The sequence below is a fragment of the Gallinula chloropus genome (genome assembly GCF_964237585.1).
Source record: "Gallinula chloropus genome assembly, chromosome: 25".
NCBI classification, from domain to species: Eukaryota; Metazoa; Chordata; class Aves; order Gruiformes; family Rallidae; genus Gallinula; species Gallinula chloropus.
This window is the reverse complement of record NC_140110.1, coordinates 3,535,034-3,547,395: the sequence shown is the minus strand read 5'-3', so window position 1 is coordinate 3,547,395 and position 12,362 is coordinate 3,535,034. Positions and strand designations below refer to the sequence as shown.

Sequence of the window (12,362 nt, the reverse complement as noted above, 5' to 3'; positions counted from 1 at the left end):
AGCTTTAGTCAGCACCTGGGTCAACCCACCACACATTCAAAAAGAGGTTGAAGAGGAAGAATAAGTACATGTTTGTGTGGGGTCAATGCTCATAGGCTACAGTAATGATCATGAAACTCTTGCCCAGGAGAAGAGCCGGGTAGATGCCCAGGAAGAGCCAGAAGTGCAGGAGCTGCAGCTCCCGTGTGTCTGCAAAGGGCAGGAGGAGGAACTGGCTGATGGAGCTGCTGTTGGACATCTGCTGCCTCTGGGTATGGGAAAGTGTTGCAGAAGTAAAAGACAGAAGTCAGGAGAGATTTATATAGAAGGAAAATTAAAATGCTTCATTTGTGTCACAAACTCCTAGGTATGTATGAGGAGCTGAAGCCTCTTCCATGGGCCAGAGCTGTGTTCCCTTCCAGCACCAGGTCTGCAAAGCAAGGATGACGGGTCTGGAATGACTGGCCTGACTCCCTTCTTTTCACAGGGGACAAGAGTTGCCTCCCTGTATCTGCATGGTGGTCCTGTACCATGGGGAGACAAGGAAAGGTGATTGTCCTGCCCAGCTCTGGTTTGATCAGGAGAAAGGATTCTGATGGACAGAAGGATTTCTCCCCAGCTGAGGGAGGGAACATCAGAGAGGACTTCAGTATCTTTCCAAGTTGGTTCCTTGGAGCTCCAGGGACACCTTGCAGGAGCCTGTGGGGAATGGAGTATGTGATGTATTCACCTGCTCCTTTGCTGTGAGCTGGGCTGGGCTCCTGGGACAGTGGAAGATCATGAAACATTACAGCGCTGCAGAGAGACAGCTCTGCCCAGGAGCAGCTCCTCTGCCAAGGGCACAGGGCTGGGGACACTGCCTGTAGGCATCAAGGGGAGACCAGAGAGGGTGAGAGAGCTGACAGATGCTGAGAGCTCACTGGAGGAGAAATCTCCACAGCACTCTGCCTGGTATGTCTGTGGGTGCAGGGCAATGCAGGTTCTGTTCCTGGAGGGATGTCCTAAAGCTGGGACATGGGGCAGTGTGTGGGGTCTGTCAGGAGGACAGGTTCTCTCTAGGACCAGAAAGTGCTGCTTGGAAGGGATGCCCTTGTGCCCCATCAGAGGGACAGGGCAGGACAGCTGTCTTCTCCTGTGCATGGCTGCAGAGGTGTGAAGCAGTGTGTGCATCCAGGGGTGCCCAGGGCTGTCCTTGTGAGCAGGGTCCCTGCGCCCCAGGGGCTATTTGCTGCGGCAGAGATGCTTCTACTGCCAGGGTCAACACTGAGCCTGGCTCATGGGCTTCAAACCACAGACAGCAGCTCTGGGTGGGAGGAGAGACCCAGGGAAGGTCCTTCTGTTGTAAGAAAAATCTGCATGGGTCAGCTTTGCTCCCAGCTCCAGATGATCCTTGAGAAATTCTACAGGGACTTTGAAGAACAATATCAAGGAAGCATTTTCCTGTCGACAGAGTCTTTGCTTTGACTTTTCCTCTCCTGTGGGCTGTACTGACTGTGGTAGATGAGAGCTTATTTCCCCACTCAAGAATAGAAAATGAAAACTCATTACACGTTCGAGAGCTGCCTGAGCCCTGCACACACAGAGGTTCCCTGGGGCAGTGCCCTGATGCCAGGAGGGGTCTGCAGAGCAGAGCTGAGCACAGGGCAGGTTGGATGAGGTCTGTGAGCACAGAGCATGTGGTGACATGGACAGAGAGAAGCAGCTGCAGGGACAGCTCCAGGCAGCAGAGACATTGTCAGGGATGGAGAAGGAGCTGCTTCCAGCAATTCCATGGCAGAAGAGATTTGGTGCCTCCCTGACATCCCCTGCAATGCAGACACTTTCCCAACGTGACCCCCTGGTTTCTGCCAGCCAGCACAAACTCTACAACCTGAGTTCCAGTATCTCAGGCTGAGTCTTCTCTTGGCAGACCAATCTCCAGTAAGGAGAAACCCCTGAGTGCCTTTCTGTCTGTGACTGTCTTTCCAGCCTTGGCTGGAGCATTTCTCGCTGTTTCAATTTCTGTCCTTGCTGCCTTTGTCCCACTGTTACCTGGGGCTCTGGGCATGTCCAATGCTGGGGATGACACTGAGTTGACCCTCAATTCAGGACGTCCATCTATAGCTACAAAGCTTTGCTCTGCTATCAGGTGAAATTGGAGTGACAGTGCTGAAAAGCTCATTCCTATCCACAGGGGATTTAGTCTGAGATCACACCATCCTTCTATTTACTGACTGCTGCCAGGCAGGACTGAGTTCTTGAGAGCCACAGCTGACCCTCCTCCCAGCAGTGGCACACTCAAGCCAGCACAAAGCAAAGCTCCCAACGGGGACCTGCCAAAAGTCCTTCTGAATACAGAGAGTCAAAGTGAATTAGAAAAGTTTTTCCTCAAAGAAAAGTTCCCTAATTTCTCTCTGCCTTTTCTTCCTTGGACAGCTCTCCCCACTTGATGGCAGCAGATGTCCAACAGCAGCTCCATCAGCCAGTTCCTCCTCCTGCCCTTTGCAGACACACGGGAGCTGCAGCTCCTGCACTTCTGCCTCTTCATGGACATCTACCTGGCTGCCCTCCTGGGCAATGGCCTCATCATCATCACCATAGCCTGTGACCACCACCTCCACACCCCCATGTACTTCTTCCTCCTCAACCTCTCTGTTCTTGACCTTGGCTGCATCTCCACCACTGTTCCCAAAGCCATGGCCAATTCCCTGTGGGACACCAGGGTCATTTCCTACACAGGATGTGTGGCTCAACTCTTTTTCTTTGCATTTTTGATCACAACAGAGTACTATCTTCTCACTGTCATGGCCTATGACCGCTACGTTGCCATCTGCCACCCCCTGCACTACGGAACCCTCCTGGGCAGCAGAGCTTGTGTCCACATGGCAGCAGCTGCCTGGGGCAGTGGGTTTCTCAATGCTTTGATGCACACAGCCAATACATTTTCACTGCCCCTGTGCCATGGCAATGCTGTTGACCAGTTCTTCTGTGAAATCCCCCAGATCCTCAAGCTCTCTTGCTCAGATGCCTACCTCAGGGAAACTGGAGTCATTGTGGTCAGTCTCTGTTTAGCTTTTGGTTGTTTTGTGTTCATTGTGGTGTCCTATGTGCAGATCTTCAGGGCTGTGCTGAGGATCCCCTCGCAGCAGGGACGGCACAAAGCCTTTTCCACCTGCCTCCCTCACTTGGCTGTGGTCTCCCTGCTTCTCAGCACTGGCATGTTTGCCTACCTGAAGCCCCTCACCTTCTCATCCATGTCTTTGAACCTGGCAGTGTCATTTCTTTACTCGGTTTTTCCACCAGCAGTGAACCCCCTCATCTACAGCATGAGGAACCAGGAGCTCAAGGATGCCCTGTGGAAACTGAGGACTGGATGTTTCTAAGCAGCAATAAACTGCTCACTTGACCAACCATATAAGTCATGTTATCACCACTCTCTCTTTAGTAGTGTTTTTAGTTCTTTTTTTTTTTTTCTTCTAATTTGTCTAAGCTAACCTTAAATCCAATTAGTTGTAGAAGTCTTGGGTTCTTTAATGAGAAAGACTTGAAGAGACATGCTCTAATGGGTTTATGGATGTTAATGATGTATTTTCTTCTCAGTCCACAGACCTCAGATACCAAGGGGAAAGTGAAGAATCCTCTCAAGAATTTAAGTCAGGAGTAATGCCCAACGTACCTTGAAGCACTAACAGGCCCCACTGGCAGCCATTACTGACAAAGCCTCCCCATGGGCTCCTTAGAGCAGAGAACTGGAGGCCATGAGGACAAACACAGGCAAAGCGCAGGCAGCTCTGATGCTGAGGACACCCTGGCTTGGTCTAATGAAGCAGAAATGCCAGTGCTGACCCCCATCCCCTGGGCAGGGAGATCCTGACCCTCACCTGTGCCTCAGGGCTCTTTCTTGGGATAAGAGGAGTGTGACAGCAAGGGAAGGACAGTGGAAGGACACATGGTTGCTTCCCCTGGGATGGGTGCAAGGAGTCAACGATGCTTCATGACTATGAGGACAATGTGTCTCCTCTGAAGCCTTTGTGGCAGGGACATCAGCCATAGCCAAGGGGGAAAAGACCTCGTTTCTATCAGGCCCCTTTAGCATGGCCAGGAACTTTGCCCATCTGCACCACGGCCCGTCCCGCACTCCTCCAGGCCTGTGCCTACTTCCCTGCAGGCTGCTGGCACCCAGAGCCCTTTCCAGCTGGTTCTCACCCCACACTGACAGCTTAGACTGCTGTCTTTCCCTGCTCACCAGCTGTTCCTGCAAGCACAAAGCCAGCAGCTCACCCACTTTCCTCCATGTTCTGTACCTGTTGCAGTTCTGCATAGCTGGGTTCTGGTGGAGAAGGCGGAGTTGTAGAAAATGGCTCCAGCAAGAAGCAGCTGGAAGCTCTTTCCAGGCCCCAGAGAGTAAACATTGGCCAATTGAAGGCCAGAGGCTCTGCTGACCAGCACTGAGCCCATCAGCGATGGTCACAGTTCCTCTGGGAATCACATATAGGAGAAATGATACCCCACAGCCCATGGAAAAGGGCCAGACCCCACCTGCAGCCCCTGGAGAGGCCCCACGCTGGAGCAGGGGGAGATATACAGGAGATGCTGTGACCCGTGTTGGAGCAAGTCCCTGCCAGCACTTTCAGCCCATGGGGAGAGACAGAGACACAGAGATGAGCGAGGGAGAGATTTGCTCATAACAGGTTTGCTGGGGGGAGGCTGGTGACCCCGTGGAGGACTGGGACTGAGAGACATTGTGATTTGTGACTGCATAGATAGCAGTGACCCATGCTGGGGCAGCTGGGGAAGAGCTGAAGCCCTGTGGGAAAGAACTCACGTTGGAGAAGGTCGTGGAGGACTGTCTGCCGTGGCTGGGACCCCACGGTGCAGCAGGGGGAGGGTGTGAGGAATGAATGACTCCCCCGCCTCGGCCAAGAAGGAAACCAACTTGCAAGGGACAGACCAAACCCCCATCTCCCAGTCCCTGCCCTTCCCGTGCCACAATGGGGGGGAAGAAGGGGAAGCAAAATCCTGACTAAACTGAAGTCTGCAAGAAGGGAGGGGTGGGGGGAAGGTGCTTTAAGATCTGGTCCCATTGTTTTAAGATCTGGTCACGCTTCTCATTATCCAAATCTGGTGTCACTGGGTGTGCAGTGTAAGAAACTAGAGAGTTTTCTGTCCTTCCCTCTGTTGAGTCTGTTTTGCCCATGTCGTTCATTACAGGATGATCTCTCCCTGTCCTTATCTTGGCTCCTAAGCCTCTTGATATCTATTTTCTCCCCTGTCCAAATAAAAAGGGGACCAACTTTGGTGGGTGTCTGGCCTCCAGCCAGGGCTAAACCACCACACCCACAAAAGCCACATGCCTTCTCTCAGCATCAAAGCGAATCCAGCACCAATGAAACCATAACGTCGTGCACAAGTAAGGTGCACACTCCTGCCCTGTCCACCACTCAGGCAAAGGTGATCTCACAGCATCTACCACTGACATGTCCCCATCCCTGGCTTGTCAGGTATTTTGGCACCACTGACATCACAAGGACATTCATAAGATATCTGTCAGTTCCTGGCCAGTCATACGTCCAGCTACCAGTAGCCTCAGAAGGACCTATTCTTCCCATAAGCCTGGTCCTAGACTCAGGCTAGAGATATTTCCTCAGAACCCACACAGCCTATTGGTCTTTTCTCTGCCTATCAACTATTCAGGGAGTAATGATACTCTCTACACAAGTTTTGGGCTTTTTCTGAGCTATCAGCTACTTGAGAACCACTGACATCTCAACACAGACCATCTGCCTTCTCTTGTCCTGTCAACTGTTCCAGAATCAGTGACCTCACAACAACCTCCACTGTCCACAGCCTGCTCCAGAGAGAGCACCCTGATGTGTCCAGTTGTTGCCAAGCAATCAAGGACTTTTCCAGTTGTTCATATTTCCCTACTAATGAGAAAGGAGGGGACGCAGCCAGGACAGGTGACCCGAACTGGCCAAAGGGGGTATTCCATACCCATTCTGTCATGCTCAGCATAAAAGCAGGGGCTGGTGGGAGGAGGCAGCTCCAGGACGTGCAGTTTTGGGGATGGTCCAGTTTTTGGGACGGCTCTGGGCTGCACAGTCTGAGTTGCGGGTTTGGTGAGAAACTGCATTGTGTGTCACCAGTTTCATAGATTTTGCTACAAAGTCCTGTTACTATTGTTACATCTCTTTCTGCTATTCTAATAAACTATCCTTACCCCAAGACGTGGGGTTTTGTTTCCTTGGTTTTGGGGTTTTTTTCCCTTTCCCTTCCCCCTCCCCCCCCCTCCCCCCCCCCCCACTCCCTTTTAAAGAACAAGCGACTGTGTGGTGCTCGGCTCTCAGCTGGGGCAAAACCACATCTACTAAAATCCAAAACAAATCTGCCGCGACAGAGAGAGACGGGACACAGCTTGATGCAAGCAAGAGTCGATTTATTGCAAAGAACCATTCCTTCTTATATGCTCTGCAGACAGCTGCTTTCTTTCAAACATGCGGGGTTCGGGTGCTACATCTGATTGGTCAACCTTTTGCTGTCACAGCAGCATCTCTATCTTATCATGCTAACAGAACTTCTAAAACCTCGTCAGACAGCAGATATACCTTAACAATAGAGGACACATTTTCCTGAAGCCTGTCCCAGCAGGGGGCCGTCAAAGATGCTGCCACCTTGTTTAGTTTCCCCGAGGTTCATGGCCTAAAGGCTCCATCCCGTTATCTGTTAACCTGGCAGTGCTTGAGGCTCTGTTTCCCAAACTGCATGCCACACCTCACAATCCTCTTACCTCACAATACCTTTAACTCAAAAACCCTTTACCTCACAATCCTTTTACCTCACAATCCCCTTACCTCATAATCCCTTTACCTCAAAATCACCTTACCTCATAATCCCCTTACCTCACAATCCCCTTAACTCACAATACTTTTACCTCACAGTCCATTTACCTGACAATAATTTTGCCTTCCAATCCCCTTAACTCACAATCCCCTTACCACACATTCCCATTACCTCAGAAATCCTTTACCTCACAATCCCCTTACAACGCAATCTCCTTACCTCACAATCGCCTTGCCTCACAATCCCCTTAACTCACAATCCCCTTAACTCACAATCCCCTTACCGCACAAACCGTTAGCTCAAAATACCTTTAATTTACAATCCCCTTACTTCAAAATCCTCTTACCTCACAATCCTTTTACCTCACAATCCCCTTACCACATAATCCCTTTACCTCACAATTCCCTTACCTCACAATCCCTTTACCTCAGAAACCCTTTACCTCACAATCTCTTTACCTCACAATCGCCTTACATCACAATACCTTTACCACACAATCTCCTTACCTCACAATCTCTGTACCTCACAATCCCCTTAATTCACAATCGCCTTACCTCTCAATCCCCTCACCTCAGAGTCTCCTTACCTCAGTCCCCTTACCTCACAATCCCCTTACCTCACAATCCCTTTACCTCACAATCCCTTTGCCTCACAATCCCCTTGCCTCACAATCCCCTTACCTCACAATCCCCTTACCTCACAAACCCCTTAGCTCATAAAACATTTACCACACAATCCCCTCACTTCAAAATCCACTTAACTCACAATCCTTTTACCTCACAATCCCCTTACCTCATAATCCCTTTAACTCACAATCACCTTACCTCATAATCCCTTTACCTCACAATCACCTTACCTCAAAATCCCCTTACCTCACAATCCCCTCTACTCACAATACCATTACCTCACAATCCCCTTGACTCACAATCCCTTTACCTCACAATCCCTTTACCTCACAATCTCCATACCTTACAATCCCTATTACTCAGAAACCCTTTATCTCAAAATCCCCTTGCCTCACAGTCCCATTTCCTCACCATCCCCTTACCTCACATTCCCCTTTACCTCACAGTCCATTTACCTCACAATCCCCTTATTTTACAATCCCTTTACCTCACAATCCCTTTACCTCACCATCACTTTAACTCACATTTCCTTACCTCACAATCCCTTTACCTCACAATTCCCTACCACACAATCCCCTTACCTCACAATCCCCTTACATCACAATCCCTTTAACTCACAATCACTTTACCTCACAATCCCCTTGACCTCAAAATCCCTTTACCTCATAATTCCTTTACTTAACAATCCCTTTAACTCACAATCCCTTTAACTCACAATCCCTTTACCACACAATCCCATTTCCTCACGATCCCCTTACCTCACAATCCCTTTACCTCACAGTCCATTTACCTCACAATCCCCTTACCTCACAATCCCTATTACTCAGAAACCATTTATCTCAAAATCCCCTTGCCTCACTGTCCCATTTCCTCACCATCCCCTTACCTCATAATCCCCTTTACCTCACAGTCCATTTACCTCACAATCAATTTATTTTACAATCCCTTTACCTCACAATCCCTTTACCTCACAATCTCTTTACCTCTCAATCCCCATGCCTCACAATCCCATTACCTCACAATCCCTTCACCTCACAATCCCCTCGACTCATAATCCATTTAATTCACTATCACTTTGTCTCACAATCCCTTTACCTCACAATCCACTTGCCTGACAATCCACTTGCTGAAAATCCCCTTTAAATCACAATCCCTTTGCCTCAACATCCCCTCACCTCCCGATCCCCTTACCTCACAATCCCCTTACCTGACAATCCCCTTACCACATAATCACCTTACCTCACAATCTGTCAATGAATTCTCTGACTTCATAATCCTCTTAACTCAAAATCATCGTACCTCACAATCCCCTTACCTCACAATCTCCTCAATTCAGAATCCCTTTACTTCAAAATCCCATCAACTCAAAACTCCTTACCTCAAAATCCCTCTACCTCACAATCCCCTTCTCTCAAAATCCTCTTGCCTCACAATCCTCTTACCTCACACTCTGTCAATCAATTCTGTGACTTCCTCATCCCCTTAACTCACAATTATCATACCTCAAAATACCCATACCTCACAATCCCTTTACCTCACAATTCCCTCAACTCAGAATCTCTTTACCTCACAATCCTTTCAGGTCACAATCCCCTTACCTCACAATCCCTTTACCACACAATCCCATTTCCTCACCATCCCCTTAACTCACAATCGCCTTTACCTCACCATCCCCTCAACTCAGAAACTCTTTACCTCACAATCCCTTCAACTCACAATCACCTTACCTAACAATCCCTTTACCTCGCAATCCCCTTAACTCACAATGATCATACCTCACAATCCCCTTACCTCATAATCCCTTTACATGACAATCTCCTTACATCACAATCCCATTACGTCACAATCCCTTTACCTCACAATATCCTTCCCTCACAATGTCCTTAACTCACAATCCCTTTACCTCACAATCCCCTTAACACACAATCCCGTTATCTTACAATCTTCTTACCTCACAATTTCCTTATCTCACAATTCTTTTAGCTCACAATATCCTTACCTCAGAATCCCTTTACCTCACAATCTCTTTACCTCACAATGACCTTACCTGTCGGTAGATAGGGCTTTGCTGTCGCAAGATTTCGGGCTGTACGGAAAGGTAGGACCCTCCCCTCTCCTCAAGTAACCAATAGTAGGTAGGCGGTGAGGTAAGCGGACGGAAGTGACATCCTATCATTGGGGTATAAAGCCCCGTGCCCCTCTCTAATAAATGCCATTTGCTGTCCACCACATTGGTGTCTGTGAGCTGATGGACCGTGCTGCCAGGGTGTGGCACCGTTGCCGTTCCTGAACCAGGTTGCCATGCCTTAACAAAGGCAACAATTGGTCCCGAAACCTGGGAAACTTGCCTGCGTCAGGTGAACAGTGGCCGGGCGGGAGGATCTGCTCCCCGGAGGGGACGCACTGAGACCCGCCAGGAGGATGGAAGCCCTTGTGAAGGTCGTATTGGGATTGTGTACGTAGTGGGGTATTGAGTGTAAATCTAAAGATTTTACTCTCACCTTTGAGAGATTAGTAAAAATCAGGGTCATCAACCAGCCGGTTGATACTCTCCATCCTGAGGTGTGGGATAAATGTACTAAAGTTTTAGCTGAGGAAACTATGTCCTCCGGCAGTGGGAAAAATCTGAAATCGTGGGGGAGGGTCGTGCAGGCACTCTGGAAAGCGATACAAGAGCAGGACACTTGGAGGGCGGTGAAAGAATGTTTGTTGGTCACCTCAAAATTGGGAATCGGGGCGGCCACACAAACTTTGCAGCCCCCAGACGGTGATAAGCCTGCCAAGCCCAAAGATCGAGAGGGCGATACGCCGCCTCCATCCCCGAAGCCCGATCCACTCACGGAGAGTCAGGAGCAAGCTGAAACTTTTGCGGCGGGGCAGGAGCAAGCTAAAACTCTTACAGCGGGGGGAGGAGCGAGCGAAATCTTTCTGGGGTGGGCTAGCCGAGGAGGCCAGGGCTGCCACTAAGATATCAGAATCTCATCAAGTCTGCTCAGAGCCACCTCCCTATATGCTCAAAGGTGGCGCTGACAGTGGAGAAGGGCGGGGAAAGCATACTTTTGGCGAGAAAATGGAGGAAATTCCAGAGCTGCCTGGATCACGTGAAAAGGAAGGGGAAGAGAAGGGTGGGTAGAGGTAGAGAAGGAAGGGACAAGAACAAGAGCGACAGGCGGAGAGCCAATCAGAACCCACTCAAGAAAAGGGGTGGGTCAAGGGGGAGGGAACAAGGATCCACCCACAAAGATGGTGGGCAGGGTCGGAGCCTGACAAAAAGAAGGGTATCACCGGAAATGGCCAGTCAGTCGAGTTCCGGATCCGACTCGGACACTAGTCAGGGTGAGCAGCTCACAACCGATTGTGACTCAGAGGAGGAAATGAGAATAGACAAAATCATACGCCAAAATATTCGCATCCAAAATAAAAAAGAATTATTAGAGGAAAATATTCCTCTTATGGATTGGAAAAAAATACAAATTGCGTGTGCCGATTGGACCCCATCAGCCGCGTCAGCGTTCCTGGTCCGGGTGATGCCTGGGAGACAGAGGGCTCACTCACCAATAAACCCTAAGGATATACAAGCAATCGTTACAGCAATTGCGGATAAGGGGCTTAATTCGGCCATGGTCTCCACTCTCATAGATGGGGTTTTTGGAGGAGATGACCTACTTCCCTTTGATATAAAGCAAACTTGTAGACTGATTTTTGATGGGGCAGGAATGATCGTTTTTAAACAAGAATGGGAGGAGAACTGTGCAAGGCTACTGGCCCAAGCAGTTGGGGACGATCATGCTCTGCGTGGCTCTAGCCTGCAGCGGCTAATGGGTACAGATCCAGCAATGCTTACCCCTCAGGCACAAGCACAGGGCTTACAGGCCCCTGAGGTCGCGGCAACTACTTGCGCAGCCAGAGAAGCTATTAGCGCAGTCTCTAGAGCCAGCACTAGCCCATCACCATGGGCCACAATAAAGCAGAGTGAAAGCAAAAGCTTCACACAATTTGTGGATCGTCTCCAAGCAGCAGTAGACTCGTCAGCGCTGCCTCCGGAAGCAAAAGGCCCAGTCGTAGCAGAATGCTTACGTCAGCAGTGTAATTTGGCAACCAAAGAAATTCTCCGATCACTACCAGCATGGTCAAACATTGTGGACATGATTAAGCATGTTGCGAGGGAAGAACATTCAGTTCCAATCCAGGCAGCTGTTCACGCCCTAGTAGCCAATGCAGTGGTGGGTTTTAAATGTGGTCAGGCAGGCCACATCGGGAGAAATTGCCCTCAATCTGGATACTTGTCAACAGCGCTCCCGCCGTGCCAAACTCAGCCCAGGAGACAGTGATGGGCTTGTGGAAGGAGGGGACATTTTGCCAAGGATTGCAGGGGTAACAACCAGGGAAACTTCAGGGGGAGGGGGCTTCAGGGCCACATCCAGCCCTCTCCCGAGTGGGACATGTGGTGGCCCAACTACACCAGCCACAAATGGGGCAAGGCGATTCCGAACCCATTTCCCCCTCAAGAAGCGACCAGTTATATAGCCCAACAACATTCCAAGCAAACCTGCCTCCACCTCAGGGACTGCAGGAACCACCCTTTGGGGACAGGACCCCAAGGTGGCCCTGGCCGTAAGATGTGATGACCCGCCAGTGGTATGGGGAGTCTGCTCCCTTTACAATGCTTTAAATGACACCACCATCCGTGTCCCCTTTTTAATTGATACTCATTCACCACAGGGCTTGGAGGACCTTCTCCCCCTACATCACCGACCTCATTGTCTGCAAAGTCCCTTACACTTTCTCACTCCTTTTTCTGGTGGCAAAAATCAGCTGCTGATTTTTATTTTCCTTCTTAAAAATATTGTCACAGAGTTGCTCTTAAAAATGCTCTGCTCCACATCGCCAATACATTGTCTCTGCCCCTCTGCCATGGCAATGCTGTTGTCCAGTTCT

At 49.8% G+C, this 12,362-nt stretch overlaps 1 protein-coding gene across 1 annotated transcript; it reads left to right on the top strand.

The window, feature by feature from the left end:
- Positions 1-2,417: 2,417 nt before the first annotated feature.
- On the top strand, positions 2,418-3,417 carry LOC311200989 (olfactory receptor 14A16-like; the record flags this gene model as incomplete). Its single annotated transcript, XM_084275288.1, has 1 exon — positions 2,418-3,417. The coding sequence occupies one exon, from the start codon at positions 2,418-2,420 to the stop codon at positions 3,339-3,341; it is 924 nt and encodes a 307-aa protein (XP_084131414.1). The 3' UTR covers positions 3,342-3,417.
- Between the last annotated feature and the right edge of the window lie 8,945 nt (positions 3,418-12,362).